The 24,213-nt window shown below is 39.7% G+C and overlaps 2 protein-coding genes across 5 annotated transcripts in view; both read left to right on the forward strand.

Annotated features, from left to right (window-relative positions):
• The first annotated feature begins 4,088 nt into the window (after positions 1 to 4,088).
• pts (6-pyruvoyltetrahydropterin synthase) lies at positions 4,089 to 6,572 on the forward strand. 2 transcript variants are annotated; one of them, XM_026177412.1, is made up of 6 exons: positions 4,089 to 4,206; positions 5,104 to 5,183; positions 5,264 to 5,286; positions 5,383 to 5,439; positions 5,877 to 5,947; positions 6,047 to 6,572. In XM_026177412.1, exons 1-6 carry the CDS (start codon positions 4,115 to 4,117, stop codon positions 6,168 to 6,170), a joined length of 447 nt encoding a protein of 148 aa, XP_026033197.1. In that variant the 5' UTR covers positions 4,089 to 4,114; the 3' UTR covers positions 6,171 to 6,572. The 2 variants fall into 2 exon arrangements, with proteins under 2 accessions (XP_026033197.1, XP_026033196.1); XM_026177411.1 differs by having other exon boundaries at positions 5,264 to 5,268.
• A 7,051-nt stretch (positions 6,573 to 13,623) lies between these two features.
• LOC113027706 (myosin-16) overlaps positions 13,624 to 24,213 on the forward strand; it is a 56,833-nt gene continuing 46,243 nt past the window's right edge. Inside the window, exon 1 of one of the 3 annotated variants that reach the window (XM_026177416.1) lies at positions 13,624 to 13,791. In XM_026177416.1, the coding sequence (XP_026033201.1) occupies positions 13,708 to 13,791 (84 nt within the window). In that variant the 5' untranslated portion in view covers positions 13,624 to 13,707. Of the gene's footprint in view, positions 13,792 to 23,424; positions 24,201 to 24,213 lie in introns of those variants that run through there. The other 2 variants (XM_026177415.1, XM_026177413.1) reach the window with 2 other exon arrangements.

The raw sequence follows: 24,213 nt of genomic DNA on the forward strand, positions 1-24,213 counted from the left end.
ACCAACACCTAGTTTTAACCATAAAGATGGAAGAATAGAAGCTAGTTATTTTGGCTCTTGTCTATTATATTTCTCCCTTCCTTTCTTTTATGTGCCTTTTTTCACTCTTATGTGTATCCATTCAGTCTGAGCCCAGATTTAGGCCTCTTACCACCAATAAATGTTGCTGACAGCCAACATAAGTGGCATTTCTTTTAGTAGTTCTAGCTGTTAATTACATCGCCCTCAGCACAAAATCCAATTTGCACCAAATTTCATACAGTTCTACTCCAACAGTTATAAAACAGCCAGCACTCAGCATCGGTTCAGCACCATCTACGTTTAAGTGGTTTCAGATCGTTCCTTCCAGCTATAATTTCCATCTGATTTTAATCATAAAGAATGACGGTGCTACACCTGATTTACACCTACTTTCCTATAAATCTTGACACACCTTCACTTTGCCTGTAGCATCGCCCTCCATGGTGCAACCATTTTCATCAGAGGTTTATCATTCCATAAACTAGCATTACAAACATGTCTGCAGAAATAGCTTTCTGTTCATTCACAAGCGTTCCTGTGGGCTGAGAACATAAAAAGCAACAACAAAAAAACATTAACAACAGAGAAGGCCCAGCAAGAGCCATGGTATACATACAGGTTACCCAAAATAGTTAAAGCCGGAAAAGTCGTCATGAACTGAGCATAGCAAAGTGACAACTTTGCTATAGGAAGAGGAATCTTGCAGATTTTGTCAACCTGCGATTAGTCTGACACCAATGACTGACAGTTTGTTCATCTAAATACACCCCAGTACATTTGGGCACAGTTCAGTGCATAAGTCTTGCACCATGGCTAAATCAATAGCCCTGGATGCATAACGCCCCCAACGAAAAAAATTCCCTTCCCTCTGGTAAAGTCTGTGTAGGTTTGACTAGATGGTTTTGGATACCCTGGAAATGCTCTCTAGGCTTCTGGTACAGGTTCATGTGCTTGTAAAATTGCACTCTTCAAGTTTTTGTAAATTAGACCTTGGGAAACAGGGGAAAGCAAGCCCCCTGAGCCTTACTTGCTAACTGTAACTGCAACATTAGTAGCAGTTTAGTAGCTTTACGCTCAAACCTAGCAAAGTAAATATCAACATCTGCCTCAGAAAATACAAGAGTCACATTGCTATTTTTAATGAAGTTAAATGGTTATAAACACCCTGGTGCACCAGGAATCATAGCATCAGAGGCTTTAACCACTTAAGTGCCAACTTTCTCCCTCTTGTCTTTCTGAAGACATGCTAAACACACTCTCAGTCTAGCATCCACCCAGGCAGCTAAGATAGAGCTTTTACCCTCTGATGCTCATTAGCAAACACAATGACTGGTTAGTGGCATTAAATGACTGGAGAATCCTACAGGTGGCAGTAATGCATCGTTCTGGATGTTAGCTGCTGTTAAGCATCAAAGAAGAAGAACTGCACGCTAAGCTACAAGCACAAAATCAGATTGTTATATGCACACAAATTAAAATGCAACAACACCTTTCCACAGACCTACCTGTCTTCCGGAGCAGGCTTGAGACATCTTTATAGACAATTTCAGCTTGTTGAGAATAGATTCCTTAATATACATCAGAGTTAAAGAGAATATAGTTTGGGATTGCTTTTAATATTACAATATGGCGGTTAATGGGTATACAAAATAGAAAATAGGCCTGGAATGGGAACAAAGAACTGGGGTACAGGGCAGAAGGACGATCAACCCCCACCCCCAGGGCAGGAAGCAAGAGTTACTGAGGGTGAGGGGCAGACCATTGCCAATGGACACTACCTTAAAAGGAGATGGGGGTCAGCACCCCTGGCCACTGTACCTGTGTATTTTCATTGTGGGGGTGTTTACTGTAGGAGTAGGTGACCAGAGGTTATACCTGCAACTGCTGTGTGGAATTCTTTAGATCAGCCTTTAGAATAGGACTGCCGTGTGCTGATCTCCAGATGCATCTGTAAGGAAAATGGGTCATAAAAGGATTGTGTAAAACATGGAAACATCTCTGCGTGATTTCTACCAAGACAAAAAGAATTGGAGAGAGAGACCGGCGTTGTCCCTTTTCACAAGCTTTACATCATGTTCATTTTTTTCGTCTTGTGAAGGTTTGCCAGTTTAATGATTAGTCAGGGGTAACTATTAAATATATACGTTATATTTATTGAAAACAACTTTTTACCACATTTACCATACATACCAATGTTCTGAATTATAGGCGCTTGAAGTACACAAGAGGGGTTGTGTACTTTAAGTGCCTATTAAATATACTAAAGTAATGGTGTAAAAAAAAATCTGGCTGATTTTGAGGGGGTCAGATAGCAGGCCACCACAGGGTGCTGCTCACTTTAAAACATATAAAGCAGAAATGATGGTTCTGAAACTCATAATTTTAAAACCCACTGTAAAGTTTCCATCAGAATAAAATATTACAGCTTCTACAGTAATATTTCAGAGGTCAGGGTTATTGTACTTCCTGTTTCTGTTGATTATCTATTTCCTGGATTAGACAGAGTAAGCAGTAAACAGTGTCTCATTAACCATTGCGGATTAGTTGAAGCAGAGCACGCTCACTACACTGGGATTAGATGCTGGAATTAATCACACAGCTTTAAGGCAATCTGGTTGAGGAACCCACACATATATACATAATGATGGTTTTAAGATCACCACAATGCAAAGAAGGAATCACAGGGCTTCAGTGTGGCACTCACATCACAGAGTCATGCAGGACTTATAAAGCGGAAGCAGCTACACACACTAATGACACTGTGGCAAAGTAATCCTACTCCAGAAGGAAACCAAACACAGCATTACACTGCAGTATGTGATTAAAACAGCTTTCCCTATTAAATCAGTCGAAATGAAGCAAACAAATGAAGCATTTAGAAGTTTTCTCAGGGGGATGTTGTTTCACAATTAAACTAAATGACACAGCCAGGAGAAACTGCAAGACCACTCTAAAATTGTTGTAAGACAAAGTTCTTAATATATAACAACAGAGACCAAATATTTCTCAGCATTTCCTTCCATAGTTTAGAAGAACATGTAGGTTAGCTTTTGAATTGATTCTTTCTCTCTGTGCCTTTGTGACTTTCCTCTTAGTGCTCTAGTTTGCTTCCAGAGTTCAAAGACATGCATGGTATATTAACTGGTGCATGTGAGAGTGTGAATGCTTGTTTGTCTTACTGTGTTCACCCGAGGGGAGAACAGGACGGATGGATGACTTTATGCTCTTGTCTTTGAGTTATTTTCTAAGCCTGCCGTTCGTAATTCATACACTGTATTCCGTGCATGCTTGGTTGTCAGATGATCATTGTTTTTTAAATAACTCCCAGACGTCTTCTTCCTCTTATTCCTGTGTATCTCAGGTAATGCTGACCGCATCCTATTAGTCATTGCTGGCACCAGACATCAACATGGGGGATGATTACGTGAAATAGGGTTTATTTGTGTTTAAGCTTGTGGCTTTATTGACTTTGCTGACAGTGCTATACTGCTATTGGCAGGATGACTGGATACCAGCAACTAAATGTGGGGGAAAGAGTCTTGTTTGTGTTGTAAAGTGTTATATAACATTAGGTTTCATGTTTTCATGATGTCCATTGCACTTTTTCTATTCAAATAACTGTTGATAATATAATAACTTATTGCAGCAGCTGCTCTATTAATAATATTTACGTATCCGAAAGGATGCACCCATAGATCAGCACCACTCTTTTTTTGTTTCCAGTGACTCACGTATATTGACTTTTGTAAATCAATCACAATGTGTAAGCAGGATAAGAAGACTATGGATAAAAATACAGTGTCGTGCATATAAGTTGGACACCTGGTACTACCTGCTGATAAGACCTTCACGTGTAATCATCTATTTATGTGCATCTACAGCATTAAAATGTGTTATATTGATGAGTATTTATGTATTCATGGTCTTCCAAATTTCACCTGAGGGTTTTTGTTGCTTATGTAGATCATGTGACTTATAATAACGCCCCTGATTTGCGCCAATGACCTTACAGCTTGAGTCACGGTTTTATACCTTCTCCTTCCGGTTTATCAGCTGATATAAGCCGCCCCCTTTGTGTTTGTGCCGTGACATCATGGCAGGGTCATCTGCTCAGAGTAGCACAGCGGAGCGCATCGGATACATAAGCAGAATCGAGAGCTTCAGCGCTTGTCACCGTCTTCACAGGTACATCGCCTCCATCCCTCCTCCGTTAGGGAGGGAGCGGGCTGATAGAGAGTCGTCCCGAAAGCGGGTTTATTTCAAACACCTTCTTAAAGCACTCACACAGAAGTGCGCCGAATGAAAGTAGCTTTCACCTGGTGGCGCAGGGTTTGCGTTTGACGTGTACTGAAGTGTGTTTTTACAAGAGCGAGTAAAATCCCGTGTGTCGTGGATGGAGGATCGTGGAGAAGTGAAGCGCGATGATTAGGATACTGAATAAGTGTGATGTGGATTGTTTGGAGCAGGGGGAAGTCACTGACACCCGTGTTCTTGCTCTTTAGCGGATTAAAGCGTTTGTTGCTTGCCACATTCTGCTTAAACTCAGAGAAAGATTCGCGTGAATATCCACTCATGCTGCATTTACGTGCCTACGAGCCTATCCAAAGATTAATTGGAGACGACTTAATTAGATCTAGATCACAGGTGTCAAAACTCCAGGCCTCGAGGGCCGGTGTCCTGCAGGTTTTAGATGTGTCCAGCTGATTTAAATGGCTAAATTATCTCAACATGTTTTGAAGTTCTACAGAGGCCTGGGAATGAACTAATCATTTGATTCAGGTGTGTTGACCCAGGGTGACATCTAAAACCTGCAGGACACCGGCCCTCGGGCCCTGATCTAGATCAACAGTTTATGCTGTGCTAATAAATGTCTTTTACTATATTGTTTGGTGTACAATTCTGTTGTTAAGCAATAACACATTACCTGGTATACACCTACATAATGTGGCAGTTACACTGTTAAAAATCAAAATACTTTTTGTCATCTCTTTATACTACATGACTGTTAGAAATGCACATTAAAGAGCTTTTGACTATCTTGGCCAAAAGGCTTTCCTGACTATTCCTTCACATCTCATTCAGCATTCACCTGAGTGATGAGGAGAATAAAGAAGTGTACGGAAAGTGCAACAATCCCAACGGTCACGGACACAACTACAAAGGTTTGTCACACTCCTTCCCTTAAACGAACTATATTAGGAGTGTAATGCTCTTCATTCATCGCTCTCGTTTCTCTCCACAGTGGAGGTAACTGTGCGTGGAAAGGTATCTGCAACATTTATGTGAGGAATCCATGTCACCCTAGTAATAAATAGGAAAACCTGTTTCAGGAACAAGTGTGTTTTCTGTATATGTTTTCAGATTGATGCTAAAACTGGTATGGTCATGAATCTGACTGACTTGAAGAAATGTATTGAGGTAACTTTTTTCCCTTAATGGAATTTAAAAACTGGCTAATTTTTACTCAAAAAAACAGACTTGTTTTGGACTGTTTAGCTTGATAAAAGCTGTTTTGGATGCAAAGATTAATTTAATTTTTCAGTTTTTATTAACAATTTGACAGTAAATAACTCAATTACTTATGTGCTAATTAAAATTATTATTGTATAGTTTTCTGAGGTCTTAACTGTTGTAAATATTAACCGTTTATAGACAGTTTTTATTATGTTAAGTTGGTTTGTGCACTACTTCTACAACATGCAGACTAAAATTGGCATTTGTTAGTTTTACACAGAACATTTAGGATGACATACATTAGCTTTGTATGGAACAAACTGTGAAGTTGGTAACTAACTGCCCAGTTGGTGTACAGTATATTGAAACATTTTAAATTAAAACCAGTGCTTCCCCTGCAGGAAGTAATCATGAGTCCACTGGACCATAAAAACCTGGATAAGGATGTTCCATATTTTACTACTGTTGTCAGGTGTGTACCCTTTCAGGCTATTGTCACCGGTCTTATTACAGATTTATTTTATTTATTTATTTTTTTTCCTCACTGAAACTTTTTCATCTGCCCACGTAGCACAACAGAGAACGTGGCTGTTTACATCTGGGACAACATGGTGAAGGTTCTCCCGCCCGGCCTGCTCTATGAGATCAAGATTCATGAGACCGACAAGAACGTGGTTGTGTATCGAGGAGAGTAGTGAAGCAGTGTTTGGTTTAGTAGCCCTAAAGTGCCATTCCTTTCTACTTATTTTAGGCTAATTGTTTACGGACTGACTTCACTCTGGTCACACGTAGTTTGAAAGTCTTTTAGACGTTGTTCCTTTTGCACAGCAAAGATTTCATAGATACTGCCATGTATATTCTTGTAAACAGAATCCTATTTATGATCTCATCATTTTGAGGAAAATTTGCCGTAAAGGAGAGAACAGAAGCCTGAAAAATGTGGTTAGAAAATAAACTGTAAAACATTGTAGACTGAATTCAATTAAATAAAAATTGGTTCTCTCTGGTGGTTTTGGGCCTCGTTAGACATGGTTTACACAAGAGGAGGTCTGACCTCCCTCCAGAGGATGGAGAAATTTAATGAACCAAATTCAAAAGTAATACCGGTGAAGCAGACCTGACCAATCAGAAGCATTCTGTGTTTCATGCTAGTATTAACAAATGGTTAAATTACCAGAAGTCTGATATTTACATTTGGCATTTATATGAAAATAAGTTGTGAACAGCCTAATAAGATGTTCTCAGTCCAACAGTGACATCTAGTGGAATAAAATCATCCCTCTCAGCTCGGATTAGACCCAACTTTTTCAGATGAGTAGAGCTTGGATTTTATTTTCAGATGAAGGGTTTGAGTCAAGAGGTACAGAATTCAAGATGTTGGAAATCTGTTTCCACAGTCTGTAAAGTCATCGGTAGCTGTTGGCAGTGGTTGATCTTCTGTTTTGTGAAGTCCAAAGTCAACACAGCAGCTTAGTAGGAGCTTTGAGAGCTCTTCATGTGTGCATCTGTGTGATAGTGAATCCAGCTGAACAAAAGTAATCAGTATCTGGCTGCAATGCTAAAACTACTGCAGGACCAAATGGTTCGCTGACCACATTAATACTGTATGGAACTGGCCAACTGCCTCACCTGACCTGAACCCCATCCCCATGGAGTATTGTCACGACGAAAAGGCCCCAAACAAAAAGATGCAGAAAGAGCTGATGGCAGCTCGCCATAACGAACCACAACGACGCAGTAATTCCTGCTAAAGGAGACTTGACCAAGTACTGAATATTTAAATTTGAATATTTATAAGAAGGTACACATCTGTCATTTTAACCACTTGATGTCAGTAAAGAGCTGCACATTTCTTAGAGGCTATGGCACATTTGCACCGGGATAATAAGTTTACCACAAAAGGTTGGGGAGGGGTGATATGAGCTCATATTTTCTGCTCCCACAAAACTTACCAAAATGAAAGTGGTCGCTGTCCTTTCATCTCAAACAGCATTATTGTCATAAAACCTGGATTGTCTTTATTTACATACCTGCAAAAGTCACACCAAGTCACCGGTTTCAAGTAACGTTTGTGAACTTTTAAGTTGTCTCAGATCAAAGGCATGGAAATTAAAAATGCATATATGCTATATGTTGCTGTGTAATGTTAATGCTTCATATTTGGATGCAGAGAGCTTTCAGATTTGGTTTGTGAATCATAGCTTCAGGCAGCTAAAATATTAACAAGGACGACTTTTTGCTGGTGTGAAAAAGATAACTGTTTGTTCAAACCTGTCTTTTTTAGATCCCATCTGATCCCTGAGGATCAGAGGATTGAGGTGCCGTCAGCTTGTCTGATCTCCTAACTTTATATAGTTGCTATTATGAGTAAGTCATAAATTTAAAGCCATCAGTCAACCTACCAGCAGAAATTGAGACCATGCACTGTTTCTTTGATTTGATGTGCTCAGTCTTTTTTAATTTGTTACTCCAGGATGTCAGGATTCAATAGGACACCACATTTTGGTGACTTTGAGAATCTTATTGAGGAGAGTAATAGGTCAGACTCCTAAATGACCTTTTAAAGCTGATGCTTTTTATTTTTATATTGCTTAAAAATCCAAGAATGTGGAACAATGTGAATTGAGGTTTGTAGCCTTGAAAGAAGTAGTAAAAGTATAGGTGACATTCAGCACTACTGTATCAGGCTTTTTTTTTTTTTTTTAAGTGATCCTGTTTACAAAAATGCTGGACTCTAAAACAATTTGAAACAGAAATATGTACAGTTATATGAAATTTGCTGAATGTGTATAGGGTCCAGATAAGCCAGGATGTAAATGAAATCTTCTGTGTGGGCTTTCCAACATTTCTGGAAGCATAGTTGCAAAAGAAAGCAGCCTGGTAGTTCAGGCCTTGCAGGAGGAAATATTAGGGTGAATGTTGTGTGTGCTCTGGTTTGTCCTTTTTTTCCCCAAAAACATGAAAAGTCAAATGGAAGAAGCAAAAAGGGAGGAAAGAAAGTTAATGTTATAAATATGAACCCGTATTAAGTTTTTCTACACATTTTGAAACTCATTAACCATAAATATTTTTAAAATTTGACAGGCCATAGACTAAAATCTACGGATACGGAAGACGATTAGGGCCACAATTTTTTATTTTTTTCCCCCCAGTATTCTGAGAAGAAGAAAAGAAGTTGGATCGACCGTGCGTGCACGGCGCTAATGCGTTAATGAGCTAACCACGCTAACGCGTTGACGCCGTCACCATGCAGCCCCACGCACGGGTTGATCTGCGCTAACTTGCTAACGGAGATTTGCCGCGTTAATGCAGTTATGGCGTTAATGTCATTTTAACGAGATTGACACTGACAGCACTAGTTATGAATACATTTTCTTTTTTTTTGGTTTGGTCTTGTTGTATTTATCCGTGGCACCTTAAAGGCCGGTCCATGAAAATATTGTCGGACAAGAACCGTGGTGCAAAAAAGGTTGGGGATGGCTGGCCTTCAAAGCAGAGAGAGGTTAAGCTGTAAAGTGACTAAAGGACAGTACAGAATTAATTTCCTCTGATCTGTTGCATCATCTGCTGAGCTACGATCACATTAAACCAGCTTTGTCGCACGAAGAACATCGTACCATAAACACCTCGTCTCAGGTTTTCATATTAAAAAACAGAAGTGACAACGGTGGGTGTACAAAGTAGTTTGACCTTTTAACACTCAGCCCTCTATTCAGATACGCTAACTTCAGGCTCCAAAAAGCCAACAACCTTCAGGAACCTTGGTGTAACTTTTGACTCAGCTCTGACTTTGGACACTCATGCAAATTTATTGGTTTGCTCCTGTTTTTATCATTTAAAAAATATTGCTAAGCTGAGTCCTGTTGTTTCACGCTCAGAACTGGAAATGGTCATCCATGCATTTGTTTCATCTCGTTTGGATTATTGCAATTCTTTGTTCACTTGTTTAAGTAAAGCCTCTGTGGGTCATTTGCAAGTTGTTCAGGACGCTGCCGCAAAGCTTCTGACCAAATCTTCTAAATCCTCCCACGTTACACCTGCGGATCCAGTTGCACCGGCTCCCCATAAAATTCAGAATCCACTTCAAGATTTTGACTTTGACATTCAGGGCTCTGCATGGACAAGCACCAACCTATATCAGAGATCTTTTACATCAATACATCCCCAGCAGGTCCCTGAGGTCATGTGATCAGGGCTTGCTGGTCCTGAGATCTGTGGACTCAGTGGTTTCATTTAAAAAACAGCTAAAAACCCATCTTTTTAAACTTGCTTTTGATTGATTTCTGCTTTTATGTTTTCGTTTTTCTGCGAAGCACTTTGTGATTTTTGTCTTGAAAGGTGCTATACAAATAAAATTTTACTTTACTTACTTACTTTACATGGTGGCGACCAAAATGCTAATACTACACGGTGATCGTACCCATCGACACCAATAGTAACAATCCTTTATAAATTGACTATCACTATTACTTAATGTTAAAAGCTTTGAATGGAGCCAGGCTAGCTGTATCCTGTGGTTCCTGTGATTTTGTGCACTAAATCTGTTTCCATGTGCAACACACATTTACCCACACAGATTAAATCCAGTGTCCCACTTTAATGGTTTCTAGTCTGATCCCTTTATTGTGTTTGTGAACTGAGACCACAAAATGTGTGAAGTGTCTCTGGATGAACAGACACAGTTTAAAACAAGGGGCCTCTTCTTGTTTCCCTGCCAGAGTTGTAATCTTTGTGTCAAGATTCAGCAGCCGACTCAAACCTTTAATTAATAAAATTCCATAAACATGCGTCATGCACAGGCAGATGACCTGCTATAAACAAACCAGAGCAAGACTTTAAGAGCAGAAGTGCCACCTCTTTACTCTGATTCCAGATCAGACTCAGCCTTTTGTACTTCACCTCTTTTCTTGATTCCAGTAAGCACTCGCTGATCTGAGATCTGTCAAAAAGCCTGGAATAAGAACCTGCTTCTTTTATAGCAAGTGGGTAGATACAAAACAAATCAAACTATAATTACATGTCATAGAGTGCAGCTGGATTACTGCAATTAACAGGTAAAGCTAGTGATTATCCTCCTGTTTCATGGAAAAGTATTTTTTGCTACATTTTAAGGCCCTCTTTGCTTTTCTGTTTAAACACAAGCAACTGTGTGCCTTATTTATTTATGAACTTAGCCCAAAGTAAGGCAGATGAGTCGGATTACATCCCCTAATTATCTTTGCAAATGTAAATAAAGATAAATGTGCAAAGCTCACAGTGTGTTAGCATGGATTTAACATATTTTTTGGTGCTGTGATGTTCAGGTAGTAGACTTTCACTTGTTTGGCTGTGCATCTTACTACATCTTTCCGAAACAGCTCTTATTTATACTCTTTAATCTCTGCCACAGATTAGCTCAACAACACAGCACAACACAAACAAGTGCTCATCTAAAAGCTTTGGATCAGAACGCTTAGGTAATAGCAAATGGCCTGGTGCTTATGTGGCACTTTTCTACTCTACCGGTGAGACTTTAAGGCACTTTATACAACTTGCCTCGTTCACACAATCACTTTTTTCTGCTGAACTCGATCTGCCGTTCACATGTATGCGTCTCTTGCCCAATGATATTTGGCATGCAGACCGGAGCCGCCAAGGATCAAACCACCAACCTTCCAAATAGTAGATAACCTGCCCAACTTCCTGAGCTACAGCCGCCCTTACAACAGGCTGTCTCACTTCCTCATTATGTAGTGAAGTTATGTAAATCCAAGGCGGATTCCTGCAAACAGTCAGTAGAAGGTTTGTTTTATTTGATAAGTGATATTTAACAATTTAGATCTCAGTGAATGTGATAAATGTGTCGAATGTGTAGCAAACTGTTGTAAAAGAAAAGCTTCTGAAACACCATTCAGCAAAACACTAAACATTTCTAACTCAACCACATACTAATTGTTTACTTGCACCAGTCTCTTTCCTTACCACTAGGAGACTAGGAATCTTGTACATACCTCAAAGATGTTTATCACATTTTGACATTGGAAAACCACGGTTTGTCAAAATGGGACATGAATGAAAACATGTAAAAAGAGTATTTCCTACTCCTTTTTCTATAAAATTGGTTAAAAATAGTTTGTGCTCATCAAATATTTGTGCTTCTTTGTGGAACTTTGCTTGAGAAAAGGTAGCTAGCTAGTTAGCACGATAGTTGCAGAAAAACAATGAGTTGTTGCTTGAGTCATCTTGGATCATCCTGCACATAGAAAAGTCTTTCTTCCTTGTCACGGTAATGTATGATCTTGTTAAATGCTAAATCTGTTTTGACGTTTACTGCCATGATGCCAGGTCTCTCTTGGAAGTGAAATTTGGATAAATGAAGAATTAATAACTAGACAATATAATGCCCATATTGTCATCTTTAAAATTTCTTAATCTCGGACACAGGAAGCCATTTGCCTCATTTGAGAAGCAGCAAACCTACAAGTTGTCAGCTAAAGCGTAATGTATGGTCCCACAAATGTCCCTGTCTGCATATGCAATAGAGACTGACTTAAGACAGAAATAAACAGAGAGGAATTTCCACCCACCACAAACGTGTTCCCATGCTTTTCTCCAAAATGCAAACGCCATGTTGCTGAACTTGGTCAGTCAAATGCTGGTTGGAAGAATTGAACAGTGAGTCAACTCCGAGGCATTCCCTGGACAGCCAAGAGATATAATCTCACCAGTGTGCTCTGGGTCTATCCTGATAGCCTCTTTATGATAGGATATGGCCTGAACACCTAACCTGACTCTTTTTGATGTGGAGGAATAGCGGCTCTACTCTGAGCCCCCCTGGAATGACTGAACTCTTCACCCTATCTCTAAGGGTAGCCAGCCACCCTCAGGGGAAAATACTGTACTATTCACTGAATAAACACATCCAGAACCAATCATTTGGAGCAGGTAAAGTTGGAAGCATGAGTTAGACAAAGTTGAGCACCATATAAACCAAACAAGCTGGAAGATGCTAAAATCTTTAGCTTAGCAGAGCTCAAGAGTTAATGATCATTGTCTTCAGGCATGTCATTACACATTGTTGTTGGATTCAGTCAGAATATATTAGTATTTCCACTAATATAAATGTAAAAACAAACAGAAATGTGACTTTTTACTCTTTATAAAGGTAAAAAATAAATTCACTGTGACATAAAGTATATTTTTTTTATGAGCACAGGATCAATTTCTTGAGCTTTGCATGCATGCTGACATCCACTTGACTGTGAGTCAAGCCATAAGCCAAACAATAGACAATAAGCCTCTAAAAAATCCCAAGTTTCCCTGCCAGCTTGATTAAAAACTTCGGGGATCTGTTCTTTTCATGCCCACAAGATGAAACAAGATAAATTACCCACTGCTGTCATTTTCCCTGTGTTGCAAGGTAAACATATCATTTTGTGCATGATTTCCTCCTGCCTCCAGCCAATAGGTGCAACAGATCTTTATCCAGCAAATGACACACACACAAAAATACACAGGGGTATTTATTAAGTTATTAAAGTAGTTTAATTAATAAATAAGTAATAATAAAATATATGCATGAATTATGAAGCTATTGCAGGTCCTAGAGACTTCCAATTAGCAGATAAATGAGAATATGAAATGCTAGTGTAAGTTCAGTCATAGCCTGAAGTTTGTGAATTACTTGTGTGAGTACCAGAAATTTTTACTTTTAACTTTTTTCCTGCAATAATCCAAAAAATACAAAAAGCATTGTGCATGCATTCTTTACAATGTGACGCTGCTTTTTCATGGTATTGTTACAACTTTAATTTACAACTTCTGGCATGGGTTTTTTTCACCATTAAAATTCAGTATTTGTTATTTTAAAAACAGAAAATAATAATGTCACATGCACAACACAGTTTGGTTGCAAATGAGCCACTCTGTAGTATGTGTGTGCTACATTGTTGCGGTAAAAGCTGCCAGTCTGTCTTCTTTTGTTATGCCTTTGTCAGAAGGTGGCGTCGCTTTGAGCAAAGAGGAGAAATGTGTGCATGTGTGGAATCAGGGTTTAGAGCGGCGTGGGGGTGTTCAAGCTTGTTTTTTGCTTGCTCGTCATCTCCCTCCCTTCCTCCCTCCCTCAGGGTCAGGTAGCATGCATAGCACTCTCACACACACTCCCACAGCTTCAAGAGAGCACACACACATTCTTCACTATCTACCCAGAACCTGCTTGGGTGAAGACAGCATGTGCGTCTGTGAGCTGTGAGGATGGAAAAGAGAGTGTGTGTGATCCAGACTGACTTCCACCAGTATAGACCCACCATTGCTCTCCACAACAGACCCCTGGCACATGTAAGAAAAATGCCTCTTTTTCTCTGGCACTACATGTTTTCCTTCTTCACTTAATCTTTGCTTATTCATTTTTTGCAGACTTTGTGTTATTTAATCTCTCCCGGTTAGTTTTCTTTCTGGCACTTTCTTCCACCATGATGCAGGGCTCTTCCTTGTTCCAGGCCCACACCTCTAGAAAAGAGGGTCCTTCATTCAGCAGGGGGCATCAGAGTGTATAGGATCATTTGTGACACATAGTGTATGTGCTTTTCAAGTTTTTTTTAATTTACTTTAAGATTTTCCATGTTTCAGGATTAGTATCATTCTTAAAGTTTAAGCTGTGAGTAGCTAAATGTGTAGTTTTTCCTCTTCTTCTCACAAGCTCACACATACATTTCAGTGGAATGCAAACACAGACAAGCATCAGAAAGCCTGAGGAGACTAAAACAGGGAGTTTCATTTGCTTGCTCACTGATTTAAGGTACTGCTGAAGGATCAATTACAACCACTTAGAAAACATTGGAAGATTTGAAGATTTAAAGCAAAGAGTTTTATGAGGAGATCAATACAACTCCAAACTACTGAACTGGAGCCAGGTAGCAACTCCAGAGTTCCCCTTAAACTCACTGACATCATTCTTTATGGAATTAATTACTAATATTAAATGATATCAATAATGAAAAACAGTAAAACAAAGTGTCTGTGAAGATCATGGTAGTCTATGGAGCTGAGAAAGAAAAGTGTCTGTTTCACCTCTCAGTTTATGGAGAGTCCCAGATTTTTAAGCCCTATTGGGAGTGTCCCTAAGAGGGCCGTGGACCCTATTGATCCCCTGCCTGATCACATGAAAACAGCTGTAGGTCACTATCAGCCAAGTAAAACAAAGTATTAAATGTGACAGCGGGGGCATGTACTGCAGCCTGCCAGTAGGGGAGCATCACAAGATGTTTGACCTCTTTTGGGGAGCTGTCATGTTGTGCACCTTTATATTAATGTATACTATCTATGGCGTGTGTGGATATTAAAAGATAGTCAAATGATATGAAGTAATGTAAGGCTGTACTTTTGATGATGGCTACTGCAGAGTAACTGATTACCATTTTTATGTAACTTGCCCATCACGGATGATATACAACTCTGTGACCTAGACCATGGTGGCTCTTTCAGCTGGCTGGTTCCTGTCTCTCTCAGTAGTTTCACATGTAGCAGCTGGGTCTGTCAGCAAAGACACAAAAAGCTCGGTGGTTTTCTTCTTTGATGATGGTGCATGTGGGTCATGCGGCTCAGACGGGATACTTTCTTTCTTTGTGTGCGTTTTCTCCTAAATTGAAAGGAATCCCACTGATCCTCAGATAATGTTATGTTTAGGTCTACACACTTCAAGGTAACTACAGTCAGTGTTGTCTATAATCCATCCAACCGTTATGCGGTCCAATAATGTAAGGTATTTCAAATCAACCTTATCGGGACAATAACTCACAAAGAAAAGAGCAGAACTTCAGTGTAACTACATGATGACAGTCATATCACTGATATAATTTATAAGCTGGTATTATTGGACCTGACCTGCAGTCAGTTGACCACATGAGTGTAAGTGAGCTATGAGGTGCTTCGCTGATCAAAGGCTTGCTGTACCTCCCTCCGCGACCTGGATCCAGAGTTCAGCCAGAGGCCAGGCTTCGCTCTGTGGTCCATTTATCTGGGAGCAATTTGGATGCTGAGGATTGTTTACTGTCCAGAAATGCTCTGTTTGCAGCAATAAGCTAACAATTCAAGGACGACACACACCTGGATAAGAAGCACCCAAACACAGTAGATGTGCATTAAGTATCACTGAGCTTTAGAGCTACAGGTTTTTGCTTAAGCTCTGGGTCTGCAGTCACAGTCTGATCTGTATACTGCAGTGGTCAGTAGCACTGCAGATGAAAGAAAGAATAAAGTGCATTCATCAAAGTCGCTCTGAGTAAAACTTAGATATACGTCATGTGTTTTATCTCTTGTCAGACACACATGTATAAAGACAGATGTGATTAATCCCAGTCCTCACTGTCTGTTAGGATCTTTTCCATTTACACACTGTGCTATTACCTTTAGCTTACTAGAAAAACTAACTTTAATGATTTTTTCTACTAAATAATGGGCCATTATCACACAAACCTTTACGTTTTATTAACAGAGGAATGATTTAATGTGCACATTCATTGAACAGCCTGAAATTAGTCATTAAGGCTCACTATAGTAAAACAAAAACATATTAAGAGCTGGCTATTTAGTGGTTGTTAGTGGCATTGCAGTTTGCCATACTTACAAGTTAACTGGTTCTTAATTATGATCTCACTAGGGACTGTATTACTAGTTTTAACGCATTGCTACTAAGAACCTCCCAGCAATGACTTTTGCTCAGGCACATTTTGAAGACTAACTTTATAATTCCTGAAGTTTTGTTTTGCACCTACATATGCAAATATAAAAGATATTAATTTCTTTTTTTATGGATATTAGTGATGAATGATTAGACTTAAACATTAAAGGTGACGGACATCTCTGCTGAGGTTTTAATATTAAAAAAGATCAAAATGATCTTCAAATGCCGACTTTACCCAAAATTTAGAATTAGTTCTTTTTTTCCAAAGGCTTGAAAGTAAACCGACTATCACTTGCATCCTTCTGTCCAAGCTCACACTTTGTTAGTCTTTGACTCTTTATGCTTCAATAAGTGACAGGATTTTTCTTTGCATTTAGCACCTGCCTGTGCAAAGGTGTTCAATTAAAACTGAGCATTAACCAAGCAGTTTTCAAAGCTTCAAAGCATGATCCAGAGTTTGCATGATGATTTTATTACTTTTTTCCTGAAATAGTTTGGCTGTTGCCTACTTGAGTAATGTGAATATTAACAGGGATAACACACAGGCATGGTAACTATTGGTGGTAACTACTAAAGAGTAACTATTATGGCTGTCCTTGTTTTCTGCTACACATTATATTATTACAAATATTAAACATAGTTACACAACTAGAGGTCAGCACACGTATGCAAGCAATCCGTGTACGCAGACATTTTTTTCTTGGATGTTAATGATGGTAATAAGAACAGTAGCCCCGCCCACCTGCAATCTTCTGTTTACAGTTTTTTCTGAATGCTTAAACCCTAACTGTGATTCCTGTAGCACAATCTCTAAAACTATTCAGACTTATAGCAAAACCACTCACTGAGTTTGCAAAACTAAAAGCACAAAAACTGCTTTGCACTCAGTTTGCAATTTTGTAACACACACTTTGCAAAACTGTAGGCACAATTCACTGCACAACACTCAATTACCAAATTTCCAACACACTCCTAGCAAAAGTATACACATGTATGGCTATCATTAACACTAATTTGCCAACTGTCTGGCACACTTTCACATGTGAAAACTTTTTTAGATAATTAGTTCACTTTGCAATCAGCCTAAGCACTATAATACAGGTAAGCTGTGTGTGCGGAGTACAATGGAGGGAGCAGAAAGAGTGAGAAGTAGAGGAGGCCGAGGAAGAGGACGTGGAGGTGAAGAAGTAGGATGAAGAGGACGACAAGGACAAGGAGGAGCAAGAGGAAGACGAGGAGGGGGCAGAGGAAGATGAGGAGGGGGGAGAGGAAGGGTAGGAAGAGTAAGAAATAGAATTGCTGATGACATCAGAGCTACAATAGTGGACCATGTCATCAACCGTGGAATGACCCTGAGGGTAGCTGGCCAACGGGTCCAGCCTAACTCGAGCCGCTACACTGTAGCAAGCACCATAGGGACATCTTGAAATGAGAATCGGTGAGTACAGTCACTTCGCACAAAGATTTGTAGCACTGCCATATGCCAATGAGAAACACACCAATACCAGTGATGTAAAAATACTGAAATTGTTACTTTACAGAATTGCTAGATGACCAGATGCTGGGGCAGAGGAAGCATGTTCACTGCAGACCAAGTAACCCATATAGTCATTATGGCGATTGCAAATAATCCTATACTTGGAAATAAACACTTGTGTTTGTTTTGATGTGTGTGAATAAACAGCAGTACTTGAAGTTTGGATTCCTCTATGCTTATGGATCTATGACAGAAGTATGAGCTCAGACTGACATAGCCTACCTTGTGCACAGAGGAAGCAAAAGCCAGATGTGTTTTGTATTCATACCATCAGTGTGCAGTTGGCGCATTGTGTGCTTAGTAGATGATGGCTTGTGTGTACTGTTTGATACGGAAACACCATTTTTACGAAGGTGTGAAGAGTTAATCTAGCTGTGTTTGCTTTTGCAAGAGAACTACAATGTTTTGATTATTGGGTGACAGGTTTTCTTATTTGTGTGAAGAGTTTTGCAAAATTAGCCAATAGTTACAAAAAATGTGCTTAAGCAATCAGAAAAAACTGTAAAAGTAGCAGCCACTCAAAAGAAGGTTTAGTCAGGGAGGGGGTTTGTTTCAGAAGACAAGGAATAAGTTAAATAGGATTATTTTTGAACTGTGAATCAATATAAAAGTGGAAATGGATTAAGAACAGAACAACAGAATAAGTCCCCTTTTCATATTCATAGTCCTCAGTTGACTTCAAAGTATATTCAGGGAGTGCAAACAATTTTTACAGCACTACGAATCAGATGGACACTTGGAAAGTTTTTTTTCTGAGACAAGAGGTGCAGAAACACCTCAGAGCTTCAAGTCAAAACATGACACCTTTGCTCAAGTGTAATCCCCGGCCTTCACACAAAGCGGGAATGCGCTGCAATAAAGAGAGTACTTTATTTGTGCAATATCAACACTGGTGCTGGCATAAGGGGTTAATCCCTGTGATCATGCTAAAGGTGAACCATTGATGTGTCATATTTGTCTTCCTCTTCTTTTTCTGGCATCGGCGTGCAGATTGAAGCTAAGTGAGACATTAAGTCCCGCACTGACAGGTGAAGGTATTGTGTGTTTAATCTGACTACAGGCAAAAGGAAGTTCAGGTGTGTCAGGCGATACACATGTGCTAAACCGTGTTTGGACAACGTGGTAATTATCGGCACACACTTTAAGAAAGATGATAATGCCCTTACTACTTTCCCTGCTGACGAACTGTACAGTTTGTCAGGCATGAGCAGTGAACTGGCTGTCAGATCTCTGACAGCCCAACTAATGACAGCTCTTTTTCAGATACCAGCACTCAAGCAGCAACAGGTTTTTGTGCATGTGTGTGTGTGTGTGTGCGTGCGAGCCTGCCTTTCTGTACAGTAACACAGCATATGCTTTTTAACACCTTCTTTTCAATTCAATTCAATTCAATTCAATTGTATTTATATAGCGCCAAATCACAACAAAAGTCGCCTCAAGGCGCTTCATAGATACAGAGAAAAACCCAACAATCATATGACCCCCTATGAGCAAGCACTTTGGCAACAGTGGGAAGGAAAAACTCCCTTTTAACAGGAAGAAACCTCCGGCAGAACCAGGCTCAGGGAGGGGCGGGGCCATCTGCTGCGACCGGTTGGGGTGAGAGAAGGAAGACAGGATAAAAGACATGCTGTGGAAGAGAGACAGAGGTTAATAACAGATATGATTCAAGCAGAGAGGTCTGTTAATACATAGTGAGTGAGAAAGGTGACTGGAAAGGAAAAACTCAATGCATCATGGGAATCCCCCGGCAGCCTACGTCTATTGCAGCATAACTAAGGGAGGATTCAGGATCACCTGGTCCAGCCCTAACTATATGCTTTAGCAAAAAGGAAAGTTTTAAGCCTAATCTTGAAAGTAGAGATAGTGTCTGTCTCCCGAATCCAAACTGGAAGCTGGTTCCACAGAAGAGGGGCCTGAAAACTGAAGGCTCTGCCTCCCATTCTACTTTTAAATACTCTAGGAACAACAAGTAGGCCTGCAGAGCGAGAGCGAAGTGCTCTAACAGGGTGATCTGGTACTACAAGGTCATTAAGATAAGATGGGGCCTGATTATTTAAGACCTTGTATGTGAGGAGCAGGATTTTGAATTCAATTCTGGATTTAACAGGAAGCCAATGAAGGGAAGCCAAAACAGGAGAAATATGCTCTCTCTTTCTAGTCCCTGTCAGGACTCTTGCTGCAGCATTTTGGATTAGCTTAAGGCTTTTCAGTGAGTTTTTTGGACATCCTGATAATAATGAATTACAGTAGTCCAGCCTGGAAGTAATAAATGCATGAACTAGTTTTTCAGCGTCACTCTGAGACAGGATATTTCTAATTTTAGAGATGTTGCGCAAATGGAAGAAAGCAGTCTTACATATTTGTTTAATATGTGCGTTGAAGGACATATCCTGGTCAAAAATGACTCCAAGGTTCCTCACAGTGTTACTGGAGGCCAAGGTAATGCCATCCAGAGTAAGAATCTGATTAGATACCATATTTCTAAGATTTTCAGGGCCGAGTACAATAACCTCAGTTTGATCTGAATTAAGAAGCAGAAAGTTAGCGGCCATCCAGGTCTTTATGTCTTTAAGACATTCCTGCAGTTTAACTAATTGGTGTGTGTCATCTGGCTTCATGGACAGATAGAGCTGGGTGTCATCAGCATAGCAGTGAAAATGTATGCTATGTCTTCTAATGATGCTGCCTAAGGGAAGCATGTATAATGTAAACAGAATTGGTCCTAGCACTGAACCCTGTGGAACTCCATAATTAACCTCAGTGTGTGAAGAGGACTCTCCATTTACATGCACAAATTGGAGTCTATTAGATAGATATGATACAAACCACTGCAGTACAGTACCTGTAATACCTACAGCATGTTCTAATCGCTCTAATAGGATATTATGGTCAACAGTATCGAATGCTGCACTAAGGTCTAGCAGGACAAGCACAGAGATGAGTCCACTGTCAGAGGCCATAAGAAGATCATTTGTAACCTTCACTAAAGCCGTTTCTGTGCTGTGATGAGCTCTGAAACCTGACTGAAACTCTTCAAATAAGCCATTCGTCTGCAGATGATCTGTTAGCTGTTTGACAACTACTCTTTCAAGGATTTTTGATATGAAAGGAAGGTTGGAGATTGGCCTATAATTAGCTAAGACTGCTGGGTCTAGAGATGCTTTTTGAGTAAAGGTTTAACTACAGCCAGCTTGAAGGCCTGTGGTACATAGCCGATTATTAGAGATAGGTTGATCATATTTAAGATCGAAGAATTAATTAATGGCAGGACTTCTTTGAGCAGTTTTGTAGGAATGGGGTCTAAAAGACACGTTGAAGGTTTGGAGGAAGTAATTATTGAAGTTAACTCAGAAAGATCAATAGGAGAAAAAGAGTCTAACTTAACATCAATGGTACTAAGAGTAGCTGTAGATAATATTACATCTGTGGGATGATTACTGGTAATTTTTTCTCTAATGATAAAAATTATATTTGTGAAGAAGTTCATGAAGTCATTACTAGTTAACGTTAAAGGGATGGTTGGCTCAAAAGAGCTCTGACTTTTTGTCAGCCTGGCTACAGTGCTGAAGAGAAACCTGGGGTTGTTCTTATTTTCTTCAATCAGTGATGAATAGTAAGATGTTCTGGCTTTGCGGAGGGCTTTCTTATAAAGCAGCAAACTATTTCTCCAGGCTAAATGATGATCCTCTAAATTTGTGACACGCCATTTCCTCTCCAGATTACGAGTCATCTGCTTTAGGCTACGTGTTTGAGAATTATACCACGGAGTCAAATACTTCTGATTAGAGACCTTAGTTTTCACTGGAGCTACAGTATCCAGAGTCGTACGTAGTGAGGAGGTGAAATTATTAACAAGATAATCGACCTCTGTTGGGGTAGCGTTCAGATAGCTGCTCTGCTCTGTGTTGGTACAGGGCATTGAAGATGATAACAGTGGGTGGATTATATTCTTAAACTTAGTTACAGCGCTTTCAGAAAGACATCTACTTTGATAAAGTCTACTCTCCACCGCTGTGTAATCAATTATTGTAAATGTAAATGTTATCAGGAAATGATCAGACAGGAGAGGGTTTTCAGGAAACACTGTTAAATGTTCAGTTTCTATGCCATATGTTAAAACAAGATCTAGAGTGTGATTAAAGTGGTGGGTGGGTTCTTTTACATTTTGAGAGAAACCAATTGAGTCTAATAACAGATTAAATGCCATGTTTAGGCTGTCATTTTTAGCATCTACATGGATGTTAAAATCACCCACAATAATTATTTTATCTGAGCTCAGAACTAAATTAGATATAAAGTCTGAGAAATCAGACAGAAACTCTGTGTAAGGCCCATTCTTCAATGGATAATGACATTGTTTTATTCCAGATCCACTTCTTGTTTCTTTTAGAAGTTATGCCAGAATTACTTGCAGAATCTTGTTAGGTGAGCAGAGAAAATAAAAGAAAATATATATATGTTCTGGCAGAAAGTTTAAATGTATGCAGCAGACAGAAGGTCTGTTGCTTTGGATAGTGCATTTTGTGTGGAATTGAAACCATTTCCTGCACTACATTTAATGCGGGGCTTTATTGTGTTAAAATACCCTGTCTAAGAATTCAGTGCAGAACAGCTGACATTTCTATTTGCAGTATAGACAAATACTATTGTTCATAATCAGAGGGTTCAGAAATTCCTTGCTTCTATTTCAAGGTCACATTTGCTACAGCAGAAAGCAACATCCTAATGGTTGTCTAAACTTAGCACAAAAGTAAGAAAATGTGTGTTTGGTTGATTATTTGTCCATGCTTCTTGAAAATAAATCTTACGCCTTTGGAAAGCAAGGGTACTGGTTATTATAAGCAGACCTTTGACAAAAAAATTAAAAATGAGTGAGCAAAGTGAGCAAACCCACTCTGGACACTAACTAAAATTAAACTGAATTAAAAGAAACGTTAAAATAAAAATAAATATAAAAAATAATTAGACATTAAAAACTATAACAACTCTGATGGAAACCTGTTTATTTCCCCTAAATAGTACCACATTTGTAAGGAACATGCATGTGTGTGTTAAGCAGCAGGGTTGAGCATGTGGATGGATTATCTCAGCTGTTCTCCTGACTGACGTTTGGTCCGTTTAAAAATCTTTTTCCTGCCATGTGATTGCATTTGTCCCTAACCATCGTTAACTTTTATCGAGTGGAAAAAAGTTAGCATTCATCCTCCAGCCTCACTGTTTCTGTTATGCTAACCATAGCTGTGTAGCTAGCCACCACATCATTATATACCAGCTAGCCCATCTTTAGATGGAAACTAGCAAGCTAACTTCCTGCTGACTTCTAACTCTGTTAAATTTAATAAATTCTGTTTTCATGGATGTTAGACTTCAATGTTACACCTGGTAGAGCAGCCACACTGATCATTTTATTAAAGACAAAAGGATTTAGACAGTTTTTAACTCTCAGTGATGCTGCAGTGTTCCTGACTTTGGGACCTGAAGCAGAGTTTGGACCTGGAAACGGCTAATGAGGTCAGAATTAAAGACCAGGTTGTAAAGCAGAAGGGTTTAGTAACTGCAGCAACTGCAGAAGAACATGTGAAGCTATGGAGTGGGGTTGCTTATGATAAGGTGCCTTGTGCTTAAAAGTCACCTATGCTCTGCTGCTAACTGCAGAGTTCGAATTCTTTCCTAGCATTAATATCGGCACAAAAACTGATATTCATGGGCCGGGTACATGGTTATGTAGCTTATTTGTGGCCATACAGTGTAGGCTAGCTGGGATTTTATGGTGAAAAACTAGTCAACTTTCTTATTTCACTGCAACTCTATCAGTGACTAGATAAGTTGTTGGCTTCAGCTTTGTTTTAGACTCCTCCAGCTTGGCTTTTAGTCTTTGGCATACACTGATTCAAATCCTGAGGACATCTTGAATTGTGGTGTACATTAATCAAAAACGTGGCCTGGATTTTGAGAAGACCTTCTATTATAAAACCCCTACCAGCAGGAGATCCAGAGTTACCAGTCTTATGATAGAGAGCTGACCTCTTGCTTGATTTCTTACTTACTTCCAGCAGCACAGTTGTTAGTTTTTATTGTTGCAGTGCAAACCAGCAGGAGGCCAGTTAGGTAAAAGGGGAGAAAATGTGGGCTCATACTGGTGGATTCTTGGATGTTTTTTACAGGGCAAAACTCCCTGACGTGTGGGCTTGTGTGTGTGTCGGATGTGGATTTGGAGGAGTGGGGAAGGCCAGACAGCAGTGAACAAAAGTGAGAGAGATTCAGTGAGAGCACCAGACAGCCTAGCTGAAATACCAAGCCTTCTGTATGCATGCGTGTATTTGCAGATGTGTGTGAGTGGTGTTGCGGGTCAGGTCCCTGTGTTTGCAGCCCGTTCATACAGAAGAAGCAGGGATGAGGGAGAGAGAGGAGCTCAGGAGAGCCATAGAGCAGAGTGACCGGCTCCTTTCCAAGGTCCGTGAACTAGAGGAGCAGAACACCCAGCTTAACAAGGAAAAGAATGAGGTGGCCACTAAATACCGAGCTGTAAGTCTCTGCT

This window comes from Astatotilapia calliptera, chromosome 8 (genome assembly GCF_900246225.1).
Source record: "Astatotilapia calliptera chromosome 8, fAstCal1.2, whole genome shotgun sequence".
Lineage (NCBI taxonomy): Eukaryota > Metazoa > Chordata > Actinopteri > Cichliformes > Cichlidae > Astatotilapia > Astatotilapia calliptera.